The following is a 15,024-nucleotide window of genomic DNA, read 5'->3' on the forward strand; positions in this document are numbered from 1 at the left end:
GTTGGGGGTTGAGCGATGACGACACTGGTGAAGTCGGGAAACAGGGCAGCCGCGAACTTGTCGAAAATAGGTAACATCAGCCAGGATTAGGCAACTTACAACAGAGCAGGAGAACAGGAGAAGGAGAGGCACTAAGGTAAGGCTTAGGAACCCTGGGCATCTGAACAGGATGAGCAATCGTGGAGAAAATTGTGCGAACCTTATACGTTGTGGTCTTTACGCACGTACTGTGTAAGGTATGTACAGTATACGGCTGTCACGAGGTCGGTGGTGTATGTACATACAGTGTTAATGGTGGAATCGTATGTGAGGTCCTCCCGAAGAATCCTCGAAGTTCGCCCGCGCCAACATTCTGCGGAAGAATGCCAAAGAAATGTTGGCATGGGGAAAAAGTACATACGGAGGGGTAGGTTGAAGTGTAAGTTGTACCGCCACAACGACCACGCGATGAATGAATACTCTGTAGGTCATGAGACAGTCGCAAAAAGATAGGTATTTGCAACGCAGAATGCAATCCATAACGAATATAGAACCCGGCGCCATTAAGCTTGCTTTGACAGCCTGACACCGAGTTTTTTTTCCTACGTGAGCGTTTACTTGGAGTGTCTCGGTTCTTCTGATCGTAGCGTGCAGCCCTTCCGCTCCTGCTTAGGATTCAGGGTCTTCATATACGGGCACCCGCACTTATTGACTAGACGACCCTCGCAGACTGCATGACCAGTGCATGCGCTGCTCAATTCAAGTTGCGATTCTTGCTTTGCTGGGGCCCACTGGGAAACTTGCCAATACTGCGTACTATGTATGTAGTGTACACACATAGTAGTCTCGTGTTCTATTTCTAGCTCCTTCGCACCGTTGCGCTGTGCATCCATTCTAGCGCGGCAGTTGGTCAGTCCCATTCGGGCATAGCCTGCAGCTGGTCTAGAATCGATGACGATATACCGTGCGCTGCTCGGCAATCAGACTCGCCTTGCTTTGACCGCGCACGTGTGCGGATTACGGATACTTGATATAGATTCGTGAGGTCGGTTTTATTCTCGATGCACTACGCAGTGAAGCCCACAGTTAATTAATGAGCAAAACAACATAGTGGTTTACTTGAGTTGAGAATAGGTGAGGTTGGGACTTGGATCTGCTGGCCAGAAAAAAAAAATCAGTCGAGAGGCTCGGACCACGGATCTCCTCTGCTTATCTTCCATTGGAAGAAAGCTAACTGAAAAGGGGGGGGGGGAGGGCCCGGGAGACGCAAAATACAAGGGAGTCGACCGAGAGATGCCGCTGCGCACAGACACGATGAATAGTCGCCGTACGCTTGCACAGCTCGCACGAACTGTACATATGTACGGATTACATACATACGCACACAAGCTGCAATAGGTAAAATAGGTAACCGCCAACGCTAAACAAAGCGAAGCGCTCATTTGTCCCTGATGTCCATCCTCGCAGATCTGGATCTACATAATGTGATTATGAGAATGGAAGGCTGAGTTTAGAACCCGCCCAACAAGACGATTCTTGCAGTACTAGGTTTGCAGAGGTTGGTTTACAGCTGCGTAACGGTCAAGTTGTGCAACTCCTCGATGCGAATCCCCCATTGAATTCGATCAGGTCCCAGTTATTCTGTGCTTCAAAAACTGGTGGTAGATTATGGAGTACGGATTAATGCGCGCTACCCACCGAAGGTATGTTCCGAGCGTTGTACTGAGTACGGTACGGAGTAAGTTACTGTACAAGGTCTTCACCGGTCAGGCCGGATACTCCTCGGTATCCAGGGATGCTGTGTTGAGGCGCAGGCTGCCGCGTCCTCGAGCTCAACCTGACTCGCAAACTATCGATACGAAGGACTGCTGGGATATTGATGTCTGACTATTAGATCCATTTGTGCGGATTCAAATGTGTCCAGACACTCCGTCGTTGGGATTGTGGAGTGCACTGAATGATGCTTTGGAGATAGTTTGGCCTGGTCAAGCGTCTGGCGCAGAGATACTAGTTCGCACCTTAGTAAGACCTGGGATGAAGATGTCACGCTGATGGGGGCGAGTAAGCTGGCTCTGAGGTGATGTATCTTTGCACAAGGTAATATAACTAACTAGAGCTCGAAGACAAATTGTGCAGATTTTGGAGTTCCTCGTCGGTGGGGTTAGCAAATAACTATCCGTAATCCGTACTTGCTGCGGAGCCGAAAGCAAGCATGACAAAGCTCCTAGTTGCCCCTAGCAACCACTACTACATCAACCCGCAAATCATATCCACACGGACATTCCCACAAGCGGAACTATTGAGAGAGGTTATAAGGTTACGAGCAGCGATGAACCAATTTGCAAAGCTTTCACTTTGTGGTTTTTTCCCCAGAAGCTAAACTGCTGAAGCCTTGCATTTCATCATCAAAATGGCTAGACTGACGAGACCACGCACGATATGGAGCGACGACGACGACGAGTTTCCCGACCTTGATGCTCTGGTAGCTAGGAAAAAATATCAGCCACAAGAAAACGATTTGACGATACAAGAGAATTTGAAGGCTACGCCAAAAACAGGACTGGTGGCAAAGACAGCGTCAACAATAAGGCGGCGAAAACTGGGGCCCATAACGGACAATCTTCTGCTGAAGGCATGGGCTCCAGCCAGCGCAGAAGCTGATAGGGAACACAATGGCGCGGGTCAAGGAAAGGGGAGCTCCCGACCAAAACGCGCGGGAGTCGAGTTGAGGACGAGGAACACAAGACCTGCGGTCGCTCCGCCGCCGTCATCTCCACACGACGAAGACGAGAAATACGTTTCCGCACGAGAGGAGATCACCATCACCGAGGACGTGTCTATGTTTGACGACACCTTCCACTCGTGCAACTCGGAGGATTCGGACTTCGTGAACGGTGAAACCAGCGAGGACGAGGACGAAGACGTGTTTGCAGATTCGCCGCCGAGGAGACCGCGCTCAAGGCCGAGGTTGGGGCTGATGGACAAGCAGCCACGGGCACGTGCTGCCGAGAATGCTGCCGGCAGTACGTGCTCGAACCCTAAAGAGAAGCCAGGAACTAGTCGTGGGCCGGCAGCAAAGGGAGGCATCTCCGTGCAGCAGGATCATGCGTCGAAGCTCAGAGGAACGTTGAGAATGGGGGAGACAAGCATGGAGGGGGACAGGGATCTGTCTGATTCCATGTCCAAACTCCGATTGTAGGTTGGCCACCATTGGAAGACGCAACACCGAGTCAGATTCCGGACAAACTGACCCGTCCCAGGAACCAAAAAGAAGGAGAGACAGCAAAGTCCAGGACGTCAGCCACCAGCGACCGAGAGATCACGCCTCCCTCAACACCACCAAGGTCTCGGCCCGGCCTTGTGTCGCCCGAGAAGCTACCCCGGATCCCCATCACGCCGCACCACCCCAGTTCTGATCTGTTCTGGAGCCAGGAGTTTGTCGACGACTGGAACGACGAGCACTCGCCTCGAAAACAGCTGTTTCCGGATGCCGTCGCTGCGCGGCGAAACAGCCCAGCGAAGACGAGCCCGGAAAAACCATCCCAGAAGACGGCAGGGGCGAAGAAAGCATCCGACCGCGAGGCGAAGAGGGCCTTCGAGGCGACGAAGCGCGATCTCGCCGAGAAGTTCCTCCAGGAACTCGACACGGTCATCACCCAGGGCAGACTTGGCGAACTGGCCGAGTCGACGGGCGGCATCAGGGTCATCTGGACAAACAAGCTCAACACCACGGCAGGCCGCGCCAACTGGAAGCGCGAGACCATCCGGACCCGTCGGCCAGACGGCACGACGACGACCAAACACAAGCACCACGCCTCCATCGAGCTCGCCGAGAAGGTGATCGACGACGCCCACCGCCTGCTCAACGTGCTCGCGCACGAGTTCTGCCACCTCGCCAACTTCATGGTCAGCGGCGTGACGACCAATCCGCACGGGCGCGAGTTCAAGGCCTGGGCGGCGCAGTGCTCGCGCGCCTTCGCGGACCGCGGCGTGCAGGTGACCACCAAGCACTCGTACGACATCGACTTCAAGTACGTGTGGGCGTGCGCCGAGTGCTGTACCGAGTTCAAGCGCCACTCGCGCAGCATCGACCCCGCCAGGCACCGCTGCGGGCGCTGCCGGGGCGAGCTGAGACAGATCAAGCCCGCCCCGAGGGGTTCCGGCAAGAAGGCCGGCGGCGACGGAGAGGCCAACAAGGGGAAGGTGGTGAGCGAGTACCAGGCCTTCGTGAAGGAACAGATGCGGTTGGTCAAGGAGGAGAACCCGAAGAGCCCGCAGAAGGAGATCATGAAGATTGTAGCTAGCCGCTGGGCGGCGAAGAAAGGGGCGGCATCCGCGATGACGCCTGATCAGCAGGTCAAGAAGCTGGAGGAGGGCCTGGAGGAGCTTACTGTGTAGCGGAAGTCACGGTGTGGCGAGTGTGGGGGGCGCGCGAGAAAAGCCGACGTGAGTGCGAAAAAGCATGAACCGTCCCCGTTGTATAAGCGTGTAAATGTTACCTTGCGTAGGCTTTTTAAAGCCGTCATTACGTCGTCAATCACCATCGTGAAGCTCGTCCAAAGAATCTGACCATGTAATCATCATCATCATCATCATCCTCAAGCGCCAGCCCTAGCCTGCTCTTCCGCACCTCCCCTTTGCAATCAATCGAGACAACCAAACGATGAGAGACAGACTTCTTCTGGCCGGCCGTGCGTGTCCCGGCCGGATCAATACATACCACGCCCTTTCTCTCTATACTTCGTTAAACAGCCGCCAATCGTTAACCTTGAACGTCGCCCAGATACGCGCCGCGTACTCGACAGCGTCCCCGATCAGCTCGCCCTGCTTGCCCAGCGCCAGGTCCACCTCCTCTTCATCATACTCCCCCTTGATGTGAGGCACGTTGATAGTGATCAGGATATCGCTATCCTGCTCCTCGAAGCGCAGCAGTGTCAGAATCAGCGCGGTGAAATCCGGCGCGGCCGCTCGCCGCGACTCGTCCGGGTTCGACGGAGCTTTGGGGGTCTGGGTCGCTATGAGCGTGTAGGCCGGCGTTCCTTCACTGTTGGTTGTTTTCGCGAAACTTGTTAGCATCCAGGGGCCGGGTGGGGGAAGGTGGTGCCTTGCGGCGAAGAAAAGGCAAACTAAAGACAAAGAGGGAGGCTCACTCGAGGTGGGTGAACTGCGTCTCGGTCGTGTTCCAGACCTTGACGGTGTCGACGTCCTCGCCGACCAGATCTTCGAGGTGGATCGTCAGCGCGCGACCGTCACGCTCGAGTCCCGTACCGGGCGCCTTGACGCGCTGGGTGATGTCGAAAATGATGGAGGTGAAGCCGTCCTTGTCGATGTAGACCTCTTGGTTGTCCGGGACTTGACGAATTTTGCTGCAGCAGTGGAGAGTCAGTATCTCTAGTCCCCCCCTTTCTGCGACTGTGCTCTGCGATGGAGGTCTTCCGTTACCTGACGTCGGCAAAGTTGTCCGGGAGCTCGCATTCAAGCGCGCCACCAAACAGGGGCACTCTTTTGAAACTGTGAGGCATGGTGGTGTCGCGAAATCGTGTTGCTGGTTGTGGAGAGTGAAAATTGCCAACTCCTGGTGTTCGGGTCAACGAGGGGCGCAGCTGTGTCGAGCGCAAGTTGGTTTGCGACTGAACCCGGGCTGTGACATCAGGCTCGAGCTAGAAGGCGGCGCAGCTTGCAGGTGTGATGGCGGGGTTCATTCGAAGTTTCGATGTGGACTGTGGCGGGGTATCAACGCGCGATACACCAAGGGCCCGGGGACATGGATGCGGGTGCTCTGTATGCAAGGTAGTTACTTGGTATGTTATTGGTGTCGATGAAAGTGAGCGGTACGTACTTGGCTGAACCAATTATCCCCCATCAGAACAATCCAAAAGTGTCATGGCAATCCATATCTGGTTAGATATCTGTCTTGACTCTGGATTTGCGACTTGGTCTCGTCACTTGCTCTTGTCCGTTTGTCCCGTCGCTGAGGGGTGACGCCTGTTAGCCGAGAGTTACCCCGCTCAAAGTGCTTGCAACCCGCCCAGTACGGGCCGGAATGCGGGCTCTGCTGCTGTAAATTATCGGAGATATCAGCAGGAGTCAAACTTAGAATAGCTGACATTCCATTACCAACGTCAACGTAATATATAGGGACCCCTCTCTCTGCAAAGTGCCAGCTTCGCCACTGTTATCTCTCTTCAGGTCCGTTCCCTAAAATCAATGGCAAGCAAGATGGCCTCCTGCATCTTCTGCAAGATCATCAAGGGCACGTCGACCTGCTCCCAACCCAAGCTCCCAGTGGGTTGCTCAAGCTGCAGTGGCTAACCCCGTCCTCCAGGCGAGATCCCGTGCTTCAAGCTCGTTGAGACCGAGAAGTCACTCGCGTTCCTCGACATCAACCCGCTCAGTCGGGGGCATGCCGTACGATTCAGCCTTCCCGAACCACGATCTCATTTTCGATTGAAGAGAGCTCACACGCGTCTTCACCCTATAGCTTGTCATCCCCAAATTCCACGGCGAGAAGCTGACCGACATCCCCGATGACCACCTGACCGATATCCTGGTACGCCCGATCGAAGCCCCACCCCCCGTGCACCATGCCACACACAAGAACCGGAAAGACTGATCTGTGACACCCGATGGCAGCCCATCGCGAAGAAGCTCGTCAAGGCGACGGGCGCGGAGGAGTACAACATCCTGCAGAACAATGGACCGGGGGCGCATCAGGTGGTTGGGCATGTAAGTGGCTTCCCATACTCGCTGTGTCAGAATGTTCAGCTAACGCGAGTCTCAAACAGGTGCACTTCCACATGGTCTGTTATCTCCGATGCTCAATAGCCGCGAACTGTCACTGACTAAACTTGTCTCTAGATCCCCAAGCCCAACCCGCAGGAAGGCCTTGGTATCGGCTGGCCTCAGCAAAAGACGGATATGGACCAGCTCAAGGCGCTGTTTGAGGAGATTAAGTCGAAGGTGTAAATATTGTGTGCTTCTGCTAAGCGGTCGTGAGCCGGATGAGTGGCCATGCCTCGCCGGGTGCCTAGGTAATCTAGGCCTACAACTGGTCATCGAACAGCATCCTGTTTGCGGCTCGAGCCGTCAGAGTAGCAATGCAACAAGCTTTGCTCGCTCGCCCAAGTGTCTATTGACAGTGTCCGGTACAGCCCCTGATGTGAGCTTTGAAGTGTCAGCCCCATCAGGACCTGCGTGTTCGATCTCCCCAAGCCCTGACTCGGCTTGATGGGCATCTATATGTACTAGATTTACATCGCTCTAAAATCACATCTAATCAACATCGTCGCTCGTCGTCTCGACGGCAGGCGCCGGAGCGGCGGCAGCATCCTTTACCTCGTCAGGTTTCGCATCAGGATACCAATTCAGCTTCCCGCCCGGCAACAGAACGCCGGTTCGGTCGTAGTACGACCTCGCGCGCAAGTAGGGATCGACGTTCCAGTAATCCACGCGGAGCTTCTCGGCAATCGCGTTGCGCCTCGCCTTGATCTCGGCCGCGTTGCCGTCGCCGCTCTCGCCGCTGCGGACCCACTCGAGCGTGGCCTCCTCGTACTCCCTGTACAGGTTCTCGCGCGCCGCCAGCAGCCGGTCGCGTGTCTCGGTGTCGGCGAGCTTGGCGTTCTCGCCCTCGGTAGGCTCGACGTACTGGTACGTCCAGTCCTCCTCACCCTCGAGGTCCTTGGGGATGTGCTTAATTGGGATGAACTCTTCCATCTCCTTGGCGCTGTTGGTGAAGTGCACCTTGTTGGCGACGACGGGGTCGAGCCAGCTGCGGATGACTTTCCAGATTCCTGGGGTTTGTTTAGCGGGTGGTGTTCGTGTTTTACTTAAGGTGGCAAAATGGAAGAAGGAAGGGAGGAAGGCTTGGGGGAGGGAGCGGGCCGCCAGCTTACCTTGGAAGATCCAAGGAGCCTTGTGGACGAGGACCGCGCCCAGGCACTCTGGGTAGTTGGCTTCGAAGCACTTGATCATGAACTTGACCGGAGCATAGTCCTATAGACGTCAGTTACGGAACTTTGTGAAGGCAGAGTCGAGGGTTAACTTTTAACTTACCATATTGGCCATGGAGAAGTCGGTCATGTTGAATACAATTGTCTAAAAAAAAAAAAAAAAAAGGAAACTTAGTATAGTGCTGTACGCTCGAGAAGATGATTGAGAAGACTCACAGCAGTGTCAACCGGGGGCTGCAGCAGCATGCGGCATGTCTCGATAAGATACACCGTGTACCTTTCCAGGGCCTCCTCGGCCTCCTCGCCTTGTCTGTGGAGCCTGACATTGACGAAACAGAGCGGCCTGCCCTGCTTGTCGTGGCCATGCACATAGCTGATACCCTTCCTGATCTGGGCCATGAAGTCGTGCGCAAGCTTTTTCTCGGCCGGATCGCTGGATGTCTCGGCGGTAGCCACCGCAGCAGCCTCGCCGTTGCGCATGATGTCGTCGTCAACCTTCATTTCCTGCGCCCGCCAGCGCATGGTGGAGACGAACATGATGAGCGCCCTCTCGACGTCCCACTTGCGCGCTCTGAGGAAGCGAAGGACAAGCGCGTCCGGGTGATCATGCTTCACCATGCTCCAGATGGTGTTGCGGATCGATTGCGGCGACTGGCTGGCGAGAGTCTCGTAGAAAGCCTTGGTCTGGCCGTACTTATCCGCCTCGCCGTCTTTCCCCAGATTAAGGACGGGTGCGTTTGCCGGAGTCCCGGGTGTCGAGTCTGCCCCCGAGTCCTTCTTGCTCTTCCGGGAGAAGAACGACATGCGGCCTTTCTTCTCCTTCTTGCCATCCTCATCTTGGGCCTTCTCGTTCGCGGCAGTCGAGTTGTTCTCGTCGTTTTCCTGGCCGACAGCACATACTTGCAAGATGAGCTGCCATAACCGCCGGAGCTTCTCCTCCTGCTCAGGAGTCAGGTTGCCGGGGCGACCGGGAGCTACGTCTGCCGTCATGTCTTCGACAAGTCCAGATCGTACCCGAGGGCGCTCAGGCACAGCTTTGCGTGGGTATAAGGAATAAGAGGCAGATAGTGCTACTGCTGCGGCGACAATAAGGTAAAGTCCCGACGAGGAGGCCTTGAGATATCCGCTGCGAGGGTGTTGTGCTCTTGCAGAACAATCGACCCGCTGGCGATTCAGATGCCCGCGAGTTCTACTGCCGGGTGAGAGCCTTAGCGTGAAGAGTGAAGCGCGTGAATGAAACGCCCGGGCGGAGGCCAGAACAGGATCGCCACAGACCCGAGCTAGATTGAATCCTGAGCGCCTGCTTAAGAGAGGGGTCGAAGGAGCCAAGTGGGTGGACTGAAGCGAGAACTTCAGGCCCGATGGCATGCGCATGAGAAAAGGATCACCGAAACTGTTTTGAAAACGCGGTGGCGGCTGATGTGCAGAGGCCGAAACTTTGTTGAGACCAGTACGGATTAGTTAGTTATTCGTGCAGGGCTGCTGTTGCACGGCAGGCAATCCCGGGATGGCTGACATGTCAGCTCGGAAGTGCAGAACGGCTTCTGGACGACAGGCTAACAAGCCAGGACAAAAGTGGTTACATACAGAATGCCTCCTCAATGGATCAGGATAGAGCTGCTCGGAGTTTGGCTGGCATGGACGGAGCAGCTCCACTGCGTTTGGATCGACGGACGCGGGAAAGGATGGGTTATACGAGGAGGAGGCCGCCGGGACGAGGAAACGGGATGGGATGCGCGCGAAGTCGTCAAAATTTAGGTTCTTGCTTTTCCATTCACGAATTGGTCGGGAGGATCCACAAGACCGAATCACCGATGATGATGATGGGTAGGACCAACTGAACCACGAATAATCTGTAGCAAGAGCTGTACGCATGTCTTCGTTTTCGGACGAATGCGCTAAAAGTCAAGCCCTCCAGTCCTGATCCTTTTTTCCCCCTTCTCTGCGCTGGGTGTTTCCCCTGCGTGCTGTGTTGCGCTGTTCCGGCTGATCCGCGAGAGCTGCATAAAGACCAGGAGGAAGTTACCAAGCACTAGCTCCATAGTAGTATCTGTAGCCACCTTACAATAACCCCCGCAACTGGAAGACTGCTGTGGCGCCTTATTAGGGGCCCAGGTCGATAATCTCGCCCTTACTGAAGGGCTTACCGCGTGGGTGCTGTTGCTTGTCGCCTCCAATACTAGTAGCGTACATTTGGTACCTACGGTAATGTGTGTACCGTATGCACTCATATCTTTACGCACATACACGACAACCTGTACAGTACTGTACATACATGCCAAAGACCGCTTCACTGTATCTGTAGGAACTTATTACCTAAGGTAGTGCCGAGTGTCAATCGCGTGGTAGTTAGTGGGCTCCGCAGACGAAACGCGAAATCGAATGCGGGGCAACACGTGGGCAGCTCCGGTCCCAAGCTTTCCAAATTGAGGATCGGGGAAACCAAACAAAACATTGACCAAAGGACAACCCAAGAAATCACCCCTAAGCGCGACGGACAGAGTTCCAGGAAACAGACAAAAATCTTTGCTTCGGCATGGCCCACGATGGCAGCTCCCACCGACGTGCGCGGTCTACTTCCCGCTCTCGTCCCACAACCCCTCTTCGGCCCTCGTCACGCTCGTCGTTCCGCGACTCAGCCCGCAACAGCGTGCAGGGAGACTCCGCGTCCTTCCCACTCAATGCCTTCGAACCTGCCTTTGCTGAGCTGTCAGACGCGATTGCAGATCTCGAGGCCAACATGATGCACTTCCAGCTGATGCATGAGAGCCTCGCTCGGTTCAGCGAGAGCTTCGCAAGCTTCCTGTATGGACTGAATATGAACGCATTTTGTGTCGACTTTCCCGAGGTATGCTTCAAACAAGGATTCGAAATCGGGTGACCTGTGGACGGCTGCTCATCACGTAACTTCTCGGGGGAACACAGGGCCCAATTACGGAGTCGTTTAAGAGGATGAAGTTGAAGGAAGAGGAACAACAGCAGAGTAGGTGACAAGACGGACAATGAGGGCTAGGCGGAGAGTTACTGACATGGATGCAGACCCTACAAGACCTCCTGAACGAACGGCTGGCGAGGTTGATACCGAGACTACGTTCATGTAGGTCGCTTAGCGGGGCAGCAAAGGCACCAAACTAACGGGAGCCAGGACAACGGACACTTCGTTTGTCGAGAACCCCCCATCCACCAAGTCATCCCTCCGATACCAGACACAAGCGTCAAGCCGCCAATCTCGAGTTCCTGCCCCTGCTGCAACCACTCGGGGCACGACATCGGCCAGAGGATCGGCAAGAGGCGGCCGCGGTGGTACCCGGGGAACGCGGCCTAGTGGGCTTGTGAGACCGAGGGTGCGTGGGATCAGGTGAAGGGATCGAGCTTAATCGGCAAATTGCCTTAACGGAACCGCAATACGGGTGGCACGAAATATCGGTACCCAACAGACTGCAATGCCGACCACAATACTCGTTCTTAGGCAAGCTAGCTCGAAACATTGGCTGCGAAACCTGGGGTTACGGCTTGGTATGTCCCAGAACCTCGGAGGACGAGACCAGCCATCAGTATCACCAAGGGCGCGCGTCCCGATTCAGAGGCAGCGCGAAGGAGGTTTCGGGGGAATCACATTTCAAGAGTTCTCCATGGCCTTGTCGAGACATTCCCTCGCCCGCTTCAGACACTCCTCCTGGCCCGAGTTGACCCAGGAACCGACGGCAGCAACCGTCTTGTTCCGAGACTTGAGGCCCTGGGTAATCTGGAGGTCTGATTTGGGGAGGTCTAGTACCTGGGGGGAAGGGTATGGTGTTAGTTTGGGCCAGGGATAGCCAGTGGAGCGAATAAACTTGAAGAAATGGATACCTCGCTCAACACCCGAATCACGGCTTTGTTGGCTTCCCCTTCGCGCGCTTGCGCGGCCACGCATATCTCGACTGCCTCATCGTTTACCGAGGTAATGCCCTCGCGGTTCTTGCTTGCCCCCGGCTTGACATTGCAGTGCATGTACAAGATGTTTTTGGCAGACTTTTTCGTCGCAGCCACGTACCAGAGGGCGCGGGCTGACATTGCGAGGCGAGTTAAAAGAGAATGGGGATGAGATAGTGGTGTGGCTTTCTACCGAAAACACGGCGACCGGTGGGACCTTTAAAGGCCGTCTACATTCGGGTTAGGGTCCGACAATGCACCAGAGATCAACGTTACGAGTAAAGCTGCGATCCAAGGCTTTTCGTGGCGTGATGGGCAAGTTTATTGACTGAAACTGACCACTAGAACACCATAAGGACACCTCCCTCTCATTAAGTAATTCCGCTTCAAAGCCCCGGCGCGCGGTTGCCGTAATTCGTTTTGCCCAAGACGCCGAATATGCCGTAATAAACGTTCGGGCTGAGCCAGTCATTTTAGGGAGACACGGGACCAAGCACCTTCTCCGCCAGCGACACACTCGTGCCAGTGTTGTCAGGTTCGACGGCAACGGACTTGACCTTGCCCTGCTCGACAATGATGGCATACCGCTTCGACCGGTCCCCACCAAAAATGGCCGAGCCATCAAACGCCATGTCGAGCATCTTGGTAAACTTGCCGGTCGGGTCGGCAAAAAAACGGATCTAACATTTGTTCGGACGGACGTGAGCAAATCTTCTTGCACATACCAAAACTTACCCATCCAGGGCCAAAAAAAACGAGGCAAGACTTACGCCCAACTGCCCGGCAGGGTCCAGCGTCTCACCCCAGGCCTTCATCCTAAACCAATTTCCTCTTCGTCAACACCCGTTCCCTCCCCGCTCCAAAAAAAAAACAATACAACAAAAGGGGGCGGGGGGCAAAACTCACACGAAAACATCGTTGACCGACACGACCCCGACGAGCTCGAACTCCTTGGTGCGCGGGTGGCTCGCGTAGCCGGGGACGTGTGTCGCGGAGCAGGCGGGCGAGAAGGCGGCGGGGACGCCGATCAGCAGCATGCTGTTGTACTTCTTGGCCTCCTCGGCCAGGTTCACCCGCTGGCCCGGGGTGCCCTCCATGAGGGCGTCCGTGTCCGGGAGCGGGTCGCCCGGCTTGATGAGCACGCGGGCGGTGCTGTGGAACTGGGAGACGCGCGGGGCGGCGCTGCCTAGGACCGCGGCGCGGCGCGAGGCCGTGGCTGCGGCCGCAGCTGCGGAAGTGAGAGGGCGGAGGGTTGAGCGGAACATTTCTCTGCCTTTTACTAAAAAAAAAAAAAAAGAATTCTAGTTGTCTCGTGATTGGAGAGTCAGTGGGATTCGATTGACGTGGTTGTGAGTGTGTGCGCGACGTGGCTGTCGTTGCAATTGATAAGTAGCTGTTGTGTCGGCGAAGAAGCTTCGGTTTCGGGATGCTGCAACGACCAGCCGAGCGGCCTTGTGTTGATGCGGTGACATCACAAAATGGCTGGGGTAATGGTGATTGGAAGACAGGGTTAGGGTTTGGCTCCATCGCGACTTCCATTTCGTTGACCCCATAAAGTGTTACCTCTGCTATTTCTAGAAGGTGTAGAATTTCTCGTTGAACTGGAAAGGGTACTTTCTCGCGGCTGTATGACGAGGCAATAGCGTCTTCTCTGTTTGCCACCTGCTGAGCTCGGAACTGACTGTAATCAGGGGCTACAGGGTAACTCGGAGTAAACACCAAAAAAAAAAAAAAAAAAAAAAAAAAAAAAAAAAAAAAAGGAATGGCCAATCATTCTTCTTCGTCTCAGGCCGAGAAACTTCGAAAAGAGCCGTTCTTCACCGTATGCAGGTCACTGAGAGCACCCGACTCATGACTTGACAGGTGTCAGCACGCAGTCCTAACATCAAAGCTAACGACTAGTCCTGTCGTCCCAACATTATCCTCCTAGAACACGCCGTGATGATACGGCCAAGGTGCCCCCGAAGCAACGATGATGACTTGAACCGGATGCTAAAAGAGTCCGACTGGTTTCTATTACCTTGTCGGGAGAGAAGGGCTGCAACGGCTGCACCTTTAATGCAGAGAAATATGTTACTGGCCTCCGTAGCGTTGAATCAGCCCGACGACTGTCATCGCCGAATCAGAGAAGAGAAAGGTTTTCTCCGAATGAACAAGGATACAACCGCGCACACTTCTGCGTTGGCAGGCCACTTTCTTGGAGGCGCTTAGTCACTCTCCGTGGGTGTGATGAATGAGTTGTCCGACAAATTCTCTACGGAAACACAAGAACGTTTCATCGGGAGTCATGAGGTTTGTGCAACACGATACAGTAAATTCTGAGCTGCGTTAGCTTAGGATCTCACGGCTTCCAGGTGTCACTTCACTCTCAAAGTTGATAATTTCTGGATCGTTTGCACCAATGCTGGGGAGTGGATGACTGGAGATCCTCCCTCATCGGTAAGAAAAGAAACATCATCGATCAAGTGTCACTCTTCTCGAATAGATAAAATGAACAAGGAAATAGGGTATCCATCACCAAAATACACGCATATAGCAAGATGCCATTCGTACAATCCCAGGAAGGGAGGGAGGGGAGATGCGCTCCTACGCCACCTTCACTCCCTTCAACTCCGCACCCTCCTCACCGCTACCACTGCCCCTTTCCTCCCGGACTACCGACGAGCCCGCGCCGGCGGGCTGGTCGGCCGCAACGGTATCCTCCAGCTCGACGGGCAGGCCGAGATTCAGCGCGACCGTGACGACGGCGGTGACGGCGAAGCCGGTCTCCATGATGAGCTCGATGGCGTCGAGGAAGCCGCGGAGGGCCTTGTTGCCGCCGTCGTACGTGAACACGTGGCTGAAGTAGTCGGGCACCAGGGTGGCGCCGTAGCCGAGGGCCAGCCCCGCGGTCAGGATGAAGCGGTTGCGGCGGTTGAAGGGGACGCCCCGGGCGATGATGGCAATGCCCGAGACGGCGACGGCGCTGAAGAGGAAGGTCGTCATGCCGCCGAGGACGGCCGACGGGATGGCGACGAGGGAGGCGGCAAACTTGGTGAAGATGCCCGCGATGACGAGGAAGAGGCTGGGAAGCAGGAGAAAGTCAGCTTTCCTCGTCTCTTGTTTCTGGGTTATGGCTACGGCTGGGAGGGTTCGCTGTCGGTTTCGAGTGGGAGGGAGGTGGATTAAAAACAAAAAAAAAAAG

The 15,024-nt window shown here is 55.2% G+C and overlaps 8 protein-coding genes across 8 annotated transcripts in view; 3 read left to right on the top strand and 5 right to left on the bottom strand.

Moving 5' to 3' along the window:
• Positions 1-2,389: 2,389 nt before the first annotated feature.
• On the top strand, positions 2,390-4,377 carry P884DRAFT_202812 (SprT-like family-domain-containing protein; the record flags this gene model as incomplete). The annotated part of the gene is made up of 2 exons (XM_069438459.1): positions 2,390-3,174; positions 3,240-4,377. 2 exons carry the CDS (start codon positions 2,390-2,392, stop codon positions 4,375-4,377), a joined length of 1,923 nt encoding a protein of 640 aa, XP_069296908.1.
• Positions 4,378-4,713: 336 nt separating this feature from the next.
• P884DRAFT_300590 (uncharacterized protein) lies at positions 4,714-5,501 on the bottom strand (the record flags this gene model as incomplete). Its single annotated transcript, XM_069444784.1, has 3 exons — positions 4,714-5,023; positions 5,130-5,345; positions 5,422-5,501. The coding sequence occupies 3 exons, from the start codon at positions 5,499-5,501 to the stop codon at positions 4,714-4,716; spliced, it is 606 nt and encodes a 201-aa protein (XP_069296909.1).
• A 449-nt stretch (positions 5,502-5,950) lies between these two features.
• P884DRAFT_245308 (HIT-like domain-containing protein) lies at positions 5,951-7,102 on the top strand. The gene is made up of 6 exons (XM_069440421.1): positions 5,951-6,232; positions 6,305-6,387; positions 6,461-6,529; positions 6,613-6,705; positions 6,765-6,779; positions 6,838-7,102. The coding sequence occupies exons 1-6, from the start codon at positions 6,187-6,189 to the stop codon at positions 6,943-6,945; spliced, it is 414 nt and encodes a 137-aa protein (XP_069296910.1). The 5' UTR covers positions 5,951-6,186; the 3' UTR covers positions 6,946-7,102.
• A 149-nt stretch (positions 7,103-7,251) lies between these two features.
• On the bottom strand, positions 7,252-8,918 carry P884DRAFT_270550 (CRAL-TRIO domain-containing protein; the record flags this gene model as incomplete). Its single annotated transcript, XM_069442362.1, has 4 exons — positions 7,252-7,769; positions 7,872-7,971; positions 8,032-8,073; positions 8,145-8,918. The coding sequence occupies 4 exons, from the start codon at positions 8,916-8,918 to the stop codon at positions 7,252-7,254; spliced, it is 1,434 nt and encodes a 477-aa protein (XP_069296911.1).
• Positions 8,919-10,464: 1,546 nt separating this feature from the next.
• On the top strand, positions 10,465-11,253 carry P884DRAFT_300593 (DASH complex subunit Dam1-domain-containing protein; the record flags this gene model as incomplete). The annotated part of the gene is made up of 4 exons (XM_069444785.1): positions 10,465-10,776; positions 10,854-10,911; positions 10,968-11,025; positions 11,142-11,253. The coding sequence occupies 4 exons, from the start codon at positions 10,465-10,467 to the stop codon at positions 11,251-11,253; spliced, it is 540 nt and encodes a 179-aa protein (XP_069296912.1).
• Positions 11,254-11,547: 294 nt separating this feature from the next.
• On the bottom strand, positions 11,548-11,981 carry P884DRAFT_270551 (uncharacterized protein; the record flags this gene model as incomplete). Its single annotated transcript, XM_069442363.1, has 2 exons — positions 11,548-11,703; positions 11,778-11,981. 2 exons carry the CDS (start codon positions 11,979-11,981, stop codon positions 11,548-11,550), a joined length of 360 nt encoding a protein of 119 aa, XP_069296913.1.
• Positions 11,982-12,199: 218 nt separating this feature from the next.
• Positions 12,200-13,264, bottom strand: P884DRAFT_330419 (Redoxin-domain-containing protein). Its single transcript, XM_069445685.1, has 3 exons — positions 12,747-13,264; positions 12,611-12,656; positions 12,200-12,520 (listed from the first exon to the last, which is right to left on the bottom strand). The coding sequence occupies exons 1-3, from the start codon at positions 13,103-13,105 to the stop codon at positions 12,314-12,316; spliced, it is 612 nt and encodes a 203-aa protein (XP_069296914.1). The 5' UTR covers positions 13,106-13,264; the 3' UTR covers positions 12,200-12,313.
• A 1,162-nt stretch (positions 13,265-14,426) lies between these two features.
• Positions 14,427-15,024, bottom strand: part of P884DRAFT_202373 (permease family-domain-containing protein) — a gene marked incomplete at both ends in the record, with an annotated part of 2,012 nt that continues 1,414 nt past the window's right edge. The window contains one exon of the mRNA XM_069438420.1: positions 14,427-14,904. Coding sequence (XP_069296915.1) covers positions 14,427-14,904 — 478 coding nt within the window. The remainder of the gene's footprint in view (positions 14,905-15,024) is intronic.

This window comes from Thermothelomyces heterothallicus, assembly GCF_042370625.1.
Source record: "Thermothelomyces heterothallicus CBS 202.75 unplaced genomic scaffold P884_scaffold_14, whole genome shotgun sequence".
Taxonomy (NCBI): Eukaryota; Fungi; Ascomycota; class Sordariomycetes; order Sordariales; family Chaetomiaceae; genus Thermothelomyces; species Thermothelomyces heterothallicus.

What these genes read in the sequence shown, in the direction of transcription:
- P884DRAFT_330419 (XM_069445685.1), bottom strand. Translation starts at nt 13,105, where the DNA reads ATGTTCCGCTCAACCCTCCGCCCTCTCACTTCCGCAGCTGCGGCCGCA. An exon ending in TCGGTCAACGATGTTTTCGT is followed by an intron (nt 12,657 to 12,746) that starts GTGAGTTTTGCC and finishes AAATTGGTTTAG; the next exon opens with GATGAAGGCCTGGGGTGAGA. An exon ending in ACCCTGCCGGGCAGTTGGGC is followed by an intron (nt 12,521 to 12,610) that starts GTAAGTCTTGCC and finishes AACAAATGTTAG; the next exon opens with ATCCGTTTTTTTGCCGACCC.
- P884DRAFT_245308 (XM_069440421.1), top strand. Translation starts at nt 6,187, where the DNA reads ATGGCAAGCAAGATGGCCTCCTGCATCTTCTGCAAGATCATCAAGG. An exon ending in CTTCTGCAAGATCATCAAGG is followed by an intron (nt 6,233 to 6,304) that starts GCACGTCGACCT and finishes CCCGTCCTCCAG; the next exon opens with GCGAGATCCCGTGCTTCAAG. An exon ending in ACCACCTGACCGATATCCTG is followed by an intron (nt 6,530 to 6,612) that starts GTACGCCCGATC and finishes ACCCGATGGCAG; the next exon opens with CCCATCGCGAAGAAGCTCGT.